Below are 7,668 nucleotides of genomic sequence, written 5' to 3'. Positions count from 1 at the left end.
TATATATATTTCATAAGCGACGTCCCTTCGGAAATTCAGTAGAATATGCCCAGTTTATGTGTTTTGGTCGAAATTTATAGTTTCAAAAGCACTAAATTTTGATTCTTTTCTTTAAAAAATTGAAGCGAAACTCCCTGTTTGCCTCTTAACTCGGCTACAAGCGTTGCTGGATTTGTTTTCTTTTGAGGCCTTTTATTTTGGAAGGGTCGGTTCATTTTTCTTGGTTTAATTTGTTGTTTTTTTTTGGGTTTTCTTGAAATAGCAAGTCGGATATTAAACTGATAAGGGCTCGAATTGATATGATACTGAAGAAGAGGAATGCAATGCTGAATTATATGAGGAGGGATGTTGCTGATCTTCTGAAAAATGGATTAGACATTAACGCCTATGGGAGAGTGAGTTTCTCTCTTCTGTTTCTTTTCCTCCATTTCGATTTCTACATAATTTGCAGTATTCCTGTCATCAAATTTATTTAATGTTTCTTCATTTCAGTATATTTTTTCAACAATTTTATTCAATTCACTCATATTTAATGTTTTTTTACACCTATATAATGCTTTAATGTCTTGTAATTACGAGATCTTGTTTTTAATTTTTTGCACCCTTTAAATTCATAATATCCTAATTTTGTTTAGGCTTCCTGTCATGTATCATCTCCTAGAAGATTTTCAGAACCTCTTTTTCGTGTTGTAACAGGCTGACGGACTTCTGGTCGAGCTGAACCGTTCTAGTTGCTATGAATTCATCGAGAAATCTTCTTTGCAAGTACTGAATCATCTCGTGGTCATGAATAAACAGAGGTACGAATAACATATTTTCCATGACTAAAAGTATCTGAGATGCTTGAAGTACTGAAAAATTACATCTGCCACTCATGACTTTCTTAGGGATGTATAAATTCCGGCCGCGAAAAAATTAACAGTTTCAGTTCAGATTGTATGAAATTTGATTTCCTTATTCAACACCGGTCGACTTACCATTAATGCATGGATGTATTTAGAAAAACGACCCTTTTCTTGCTGCTATGATCTAGTTGAAAAATGATAAAAGTTTCTTGTTTTTGCGCCAATCTTATTTTATGTGAACCAAATATGTCTTATTCGTCACAGAGAATGTCCAGAAGATTGCAAAGAAGCTGTGTCATCTCTGATGTTTGCAGCAGCAAGATTTGCTGATCTACCGGAGTTGCGAGAGCTGAGGACATTATTTCTGGAAAACTATGGTGATTCCATGAATTCTTACGCCAATAAAGAGGTAAGTGGTGTGAATTTAAATAAACCACAAGAATATGCGAGTGTGATTGATCAGCAATCTCACTTTGTCTTCCTGATGGACGGTGTTTTGGTTTATTGTATGTAGTTTGTTCAGAAGTTGAAGTCAGGTGGCAGTCCATCAAAGGACATGAATCTTCAATTGTTGCAAGATATAGCTTCGGAGTATGGCTTGCAGTGGAATTCAAAAGATTTGCGAAACAAGCTGCGTAATGAACCTGCTGCTGAAAAGGTAAGAGTGTTTGCAATTGCACTACTCGTGATCTTTTCATGTTTATATCAAGAAACAAAACGCTAATGTTTGAAGTTCTTTTTTAACAGAGTAAATGAAAATTATCGCTTCTGGTTTAATTATGCCAAGTTTTTTTAAATTAGTGTTCATAATATTTTCTGATGATGATTATAATTAGATGTCAAAAACGGGGACTAGAAAATCAAATCTGGGAGGAGCACCTTGCAGTCAAGTGTTTTATAGTTTTTTGGCTCTAAGAAATGGTGGTGAATGCATCTTATTTTATATTTTTAATTCAAACTGTAATTTTTCCACGTGCAGAGTATTGGTACGAAAAGAATCGAAGAAGATAAATGCAGCTTACGAGATGAGAACACGAGCAATTCGGTTGAAAAAACAGGCCCTGGTGGCGCAGAACATGAATGTAAGAACCTGAGAGAAGTTGATGTTCCTAAAAGGAGAAACAACCTCTCAAATTACGGACACGAGGAAGCCACTAAGATCGAAGACAAAGTTTCGTCGAAAAGGGAAGATGTGACATCTCGTAGAGGCAGCAACAACGTTCCTCAAACGCTGAAAACGTCAGACAAAGGTTCTCCTGTTAAGGACATTCGAGTGCATACAGAAGCAAGAAGCCACGAGGCAGATGGATCAGAATCTGTAAAAAGAGTCGTTTTGGAGGTGGAAAACCATGAGAACAGGCCTCAAAATGTGAAGGCAGAGAAACGTGAAAACACAGCTATTAAGTACAATTCTGTTCCTGACCATATCAAACACGAGGTTACCGACAAGAACTTCCATTTGTGCACGAGGGAAAAGCAAAAAGACGATGACCGAACTGGTTTGATCGAAAAGGCTAATGCGGTTCCAAAATCAGTTAGGACGAGACATGTGAAGCGTCCGCCAATACATGAAAATGCTAGCAACTCTTGTAAAAGAGACCATTCGAAGGTAAATTTTGAAAACGCAGGAGAAGGTCGAAGAATCTTGAAGTTCTTAGACGAGGGCTGTAACAACCAAGAAGACGAGAAGATGATGGACGAGCTACTGCTGCACTACAGCAAGAAAAAGGGACCTCAAGACCCAAGAAAATCGAGCTCAAATATTTCCACAACTGATTCCAGCGACGCGACAAAGAGAAGCAGAGATGGTCCGAACCGAACAACTTCTCTTCCTAACGAAACATTGCGTCCAGTCGAAACACCTAAAGTTCATACTCGAGCATCCTCCTTGGAACCCCAAATTTTAGAAGCAAAGGAGCAGGAGCATGGGCATGTGCATCCGAAGCTGCCCGAATACGATGATTTTGTAGCTAGACTTGCATCTCTTAGAGGAAGGGTTTGATCAATGCATGGTTTCTCTTTGTTTCCGTATGTTTTCCAATTGAAAATTCGTACGTTATTCTTTCATTTTATTTAGCACGTGTTAGGACATCAATCTTGACACAAATTATTAGCGAAGTCAAGTTCTTACATGCCATTCTTTTTATTATACTTATAGCTTATTTTATTTTATTGTATTTAACATTCATGACCAGTCGAAAGGAAATCAACGCGATATTGAAGTTCATAATTCATATATTTCTTATGATATAATNTAATTACTTTGTGGCCGTTGGTTTTAGGAGGGCTTTTTTTTAAAAATAATATATTTTTAAAACTTATTTATTAAAATATTACAGAAATGGAAGGTTTATAAAAATATAACAATCCGGATTTCAAAGTCCCGGATTCAGAAATTTTTGAAAAAAAATAATAATAAATTGTGTGTCACGGACATTTGAATCCGTGACACTGTCCCGGATTCAGAATCCGGGACAGTCTGTCCCGGATTCAATGAATCCGAGACCCCCTATATATCGCACCAAGTATTACGTATTATTTCATCGATCTTCGGCGTCAAACTCCTTCCGCGCAAATATTTCATATTTTCCAACACAAATTTTTTTCTTCTTCGCTTCGTTTTTTTTATGGTTGTTATAATTTTTAGAATCCGTAACTATGTTCTCTTTATAAATTACGTCGATAGTATGATTATTAGAATTTCTAATTTGATTTGAAGGAATTCTGTCGAATATCAAAATTTTAGAGATTTACGTCGAGTCTCAGTAATTCAGAAGTTGATTTGGGAGAATTGTGTTGAGTATCAGAGTTTGGGAGAATTGCGCCGAGTCTTAGTCGAATCTCTATTATTTATTTTTATATTGATTTTTATTTTTTGTATTATATTTCTGATAATTTTTGTAATTTATTGCAGATATTAAACATCGTTCGCTGATTCATTTACAAATTCCGTACAACCGCATTTGAAAAGGTAATTTCGATAAGTTTTTATATTTTAGTTGTATTATTTACGTTTTATTAATGTAATTCTAATTTTTTCGGTTGTATTTTAATATTATGTATAATTTTGTTATTTTTATTATTATTTGATTTTAAAATTACTAATACGAAGATTAATAATAAATTTAAATTGTTGAATTTGGAAAAAAAAATTCAAATATTGTATTTTAAAAGAAAATATATTATATTTTAGTTGTATTATTTACGTTTTATTAATGTAATTATAATTTTTTTCGGTTGTATTTTAATATTATGTATAATTTTGTTATATTTGTTATTTTTCTTATTATTAGATTTTAAAATTACTAATACGAAGATTAATAATAACTTAATAATAAATATAAATGGTTGAATTTGGAAAAAAAAATTTCAAATTTTGTTTTTTTAAAAGAAATTATATTATATTATTTAAGTATGAGAATGAGTTAATGTAAACGGTTTTGTCACTCTTTAGTGTATTAATTAATATAATGTAATAAAATAAATTTAGAAAAGAACTAATTGTAAAATAATATTAATTACATGTAACGCTTTGAAATAATGTAATTACGTCTACTTACCAAGCGTTACATGTATTTACTATTTTTTTAAAGAAATAATAATATAAATGACGATTTATAATTATTTCAAGGTTACACGTCTCGACAGTACATGTATAATAATAATAATAATAATAATAATAATAATAATAATATATTTTTATTCAATGATATAATTAGAATTTATTTTATTTTATTTTAGTAACCAGATTAAGTTTTAAGGAAAAAAAATTATTTATCACGTGCTAATAAAATTTTTTTAGAAACACAATTTTGACAAATCTAAGTTTATCTTGTAAAATTTTCATTTGTTTATGTTTATTATGTTTTTTTTCTTTTTAAATTTATTGATACTATTAATTGTTAAAAATGTTAATATAAGAAATTGATATATTTGAAAATTTTAATTACACATGTTTAAAATTTTAAATTTTTAATATAAGTCATAACAATTTTTTTAGTATTATGAAAACAAACATTGATATTATTAAATATAAAGTTTAATTAAAACAATATAAATTGTAATAATAATAATACAAAACTTGTAAGTGATTTTTGAAATTTTATTATGATTGTATACATTATGTCATAGTTTTAATATATGTGTAAGAAACTCATAATTAAATTTTGTTATGACTGTATACATTATGTCATAGTTTTTGGTTGCAGACATGGATACTGTCAGAGCCTTACTTTACGTAGGTGGATATGTCATTATTGAATATGGTAGGGTTGGATATAGTATCCCCGCGACCATGCCCATTAAAATCCCTCGCTCTACTAGTGATCGCACGACATGCATAAGAAACGAGATGGATCAGCCATCATCGAGGGAGAGACAACGTGGGAGGTAAAAGATCTACAATAACGTTTTGTACCTTATGTTTAAATCATTAATAAGTGTAGTTATTAATGTAATTACAAAATTGTGTATTAAAATTTTGTATTTATTAATAATTCTTGTTCATTGCACGTAGGAGCATGTGAGAAATCGAGTTACGGTGCCAAATTATTATTTACATTGAGGTAGATTTTACAATTTAATATTGTATTGTTATGACAATTCAGTGTTGTATTGTTATGAAGATTTTTTTAATATCTAGTACGTTGACTAATTTGACTTGATTTAGCAAGTCTACTTATGTTTTTTTATTACTATAACTTTATACGTAAATTTATTCGTAAAAGTATAATAAATCACAATCAATAAATTCTAAAATTTTAAAAAGTCAATAATACAAAAATTGTATATGAATGTTTAAAAAATATGTTGCAGCAACTACTTGTAATTAAAATAAAAATAAAAAAATTGAAAAATATACAACAATACGATGTAAGTAATTGTGTATATCTAAATAAATAGTTAATGTCGATGGTAACGATGCCCTCCAGTGCCACACGGTGGTCTTCTGATTACTCTACGTCCACGACCTAACATCTGTTCATCATCTCCATGCGTACTTGTTTGGGCTGCAGATGTACTGGTATCGGCAATGTTCCCACCAACCTCATACCCTTCTGTATCAGAATATTGTTCAAATTGTATGGGCGACGTGTTAAATGTAGGGCGACTCTCACTCATACCCGGTCGAAAGTCACTTTGTAAAAATTGCGTAAAACTACCAGCAAATGGAGTGTAGTAACCAGCGTCATACGATGGAAAGCTTGAAACCACTGGCGGAGTAGTGTATGCCATATTTGAAGATGATGGTCCGGGTTCAAACTCATTTCCTGTCCACATCGGTGGATATTGCACATGAGCTGGGCGTGTCTGTGACATAGATGCATACGTTATGTAACATATATTTAATACAGTAAATTATATTTACGTACATATGTAGATAAATTGAACATGTCTTACGATAAATTGTCGGTAGTTTGCATCAACAGGATGGTAGCCCATGATGTTTGGAGGTACCACTGGCGGCGAGAGCACTATTTGTGAAATGCGATGATACCAACCAATATAGTCCACTGTGATGGCGGGTGAACCAGGTATGACATAATCCCCACCAATCACAAAATTATATCTATCATTCCACATTTCTACAAAATCTTTGTGATATGTCGCCCAATCACAGTTGTTCCGGCCTTGTCGCGTCAGTTTATGGAAATTGTCGAAGTTATTAGCATGTGGCGGAATACCCTGACGCATTCCAAACTGTCGGAGACACCGCTCTGGTCTATGCATCTCAACTATATGAAAATTGATCAATGCGCATGCCGACCGACATAGATGAATTCTATTTCCATCAAGAATTCTGCCAACCTCCGGGGATTCAATATCATAAACTGTCCATAGAAACTGAAGCAAATAAAATGAAAAAAAGATTATCAAGTCGATAATATATAATTCAGACTGAATTTGTAAAAAATTTCAAACTCTAAACAACTAATTTATTGATCTACCTGCCCTTCTACCATCCTGTCAAGCATATCTCTCATTATACGGACAGAATGATGGGCCGTATGTGTCCAAGAGAAACCGCGTCTCCACCTGCAATTTATAAAAGTACACAATAGTTTCATTAAAACTAAATAACAAAATAATAATAATAAATGTTAATTATTTCTTATTAGTACCGTGCGCCGTATGGTGGGAATGGTAGACCCTGAAGCACATCTCCAGCATGCTCTGCTGACATAGATAGTTGTTGCGCTCTATCGGGGGAAAGAAGAGTAATTCTAGACCACACCCAAATCTGTAATAACATACAACATAAATAGTCAAATCGTACGAAAAATTAATTACAACAAATATAATGACAGTAGAAGTGTAAAATTACCTGCAATATCTGAACAGGGCCACACAAATCAACCTTTAATCCCATTGATGTGTCGCACAACTCTCTATAAAGATATGCCAACACAGCAGAACCCCAGCTAAACGTATTCACTATTTCTATATCCTCAAGAAACTGCAAATACATAAGTTTCACAGCAGCACTTTCCAAGTCCGGAAACATACATCCACCAATGATCATTAATGCAACACAACGGGAATATTGTGCTACGTCCTCTTCAGTGCTTTGATCATTAATCATATTATTTAGGCAATGGTCTAGCAGAGCGGTGAGATAAAGATGTCCACCTTTAATCTGCGAAGATGTAGGAGTAAAACCCAACCAAGTAGCGCAGCGTTGTTGTAAAGTATTTTTGTTGTACGCGGTATCTACACCAGTGATGGGCATGCCATCAATATTCAACCCCCAAATAAGGGCAACGTCCTGTAGGGTGATTGTTGCCTCGCCCACTGTAAGGTGAAATGTGTGTGTCTCACGACG

The 7,668-nt window shown here is 33.1% G+C and overlaps 2 protein-coding genes across 3 annotated transcripts; one reads left to right on the top strand and one right to left on the bottom strand.

The window, feature by feature from the left end:
• The first annotated feature begins 10 nt into the window (after positions 1-10).
• Positions 11-2,872, top strand: LOC140980216 (uncharacterized). The gene is made up of 5 exons (XM_073445929.1): positions 11-395; positions 697-800; positions 1,110-1,254; positions 1,360-1,503; positions 1,825-2,872. The coding sequence occupies exons 1-5, from the start codon at positions 300-302 to the stop codon at positions 2,845-2,847; spliced, it is 1,512 nt and encodes a 503-aa protein (XP_073302030.1). The 5' UTR covers positions 11-299; the 3' UTR covers positions 2,848-2,872.
• A 2,782-nt stretch (positions 2,873-5,654) lies between these two features.
• LOC140981197 (serine/threonine-protein phosphatase 7 long form homolog) lies at positions 5,655-7,662 on the bottom strand. Of its 2 annotated transcripts, none has more exons than XM_073447510.1 (5): positions 7,171-7,662; positions 6,968-7,086; positions 6,794-6,881; positions 6,246-6,689; positions 5,655-6,155 (listed from the first exon to the last, which is right to left on the bottom strand). In XM_073447510.1, exons 1-5 carry the CDS (start codon positions 7,573-7,575, stop codon positions 5,748-5,750), a joined length of 1,464 nt encoding a protein of 487 aa, XP_073303611.1. In that variant the 5' UTR covers positions 7,576-7,662; the 3' UTR covers positions 5,655-5,747. The 2 variants fall into 2 exon arrangements, with proteins under 2 accessions (XP_073303611.1, XP_073303612.1); XM_073447511.1 differs by having other exon boundaries at positions 5,759-6,155; positions 6,214-6,689.
• Between the last annotated feature and the right edge of the window lie 6 nt (positions 7,663-7,668).

This window comes from Primulina huaijiensis, chromosome 7, assembly GCF_012295235.1.
Source record: "Primulina huaijiensis isolate GDHJ02 chromosome 7, ASM1229523v2, whole genome shotgun sequence".
Lineage (NCBI taxonomy): Eukaryota > Viridiplantae > Streptophyta > Magnoliopsida > Lamiales > Gesneriaceae > Primulina > Primulina huaijiensis.
Note: the sequence above shows the minus strand (reverse complement) of the source record. Positions and strands in the feature narration are given on the sequence as shown.

What these genes read in the sequence shown, in the direction of transcription:
- LOC140981197 (XM_073447510.1), bottom strand. Translation starts at nt 7,575, where the DNA reads ATGCCCATCACTGGTGTAGATACCGCGTACAACAAAAATACTTTACAA. An exon ending in ACAGGATGGTAGAAGGGCAG is followed by an intron (nt 6,690 to 6,793) that starts GTAGATCAATAA and finishes TATTTGCTTCAG; the next exon opens with TTTCTATGGACAGTTTATGA. An exon ending in CAAACTACCGACAATTTATC is followed by an intron (nt 6,156 to 6,245) that starts GTAAGACATGTT and finishes TCTATGTCACAG; the next exon opens with ACACGCCCAGCTCATGTGCA.
- LOC140980216 (XM_073445929.1), top strand. Translation starts at nt 300, where the DNA reads ATGATACTGAAGAAGAGGAATGCAATGCTGAATTATATGAGGAGGGAT. An exon ending in ACATTAACGCCTATGGGAGA is followed by an intron (nt 396 to 696) that starts GTGAGTTTCTCT and finishes GTGTTGTAACAG; the next exon opens with GCTGACGGACTTCTGGTCGA. An exon ending in ATGAACCTGCTGCTGAAAAG is followed by an intron (nt 1,504 to 1,824) that starts GTAAGAGTGTTT and finishes TTCCACGTGCAG; the next exon opens with AGTATTGGTACGAAAAGAAT.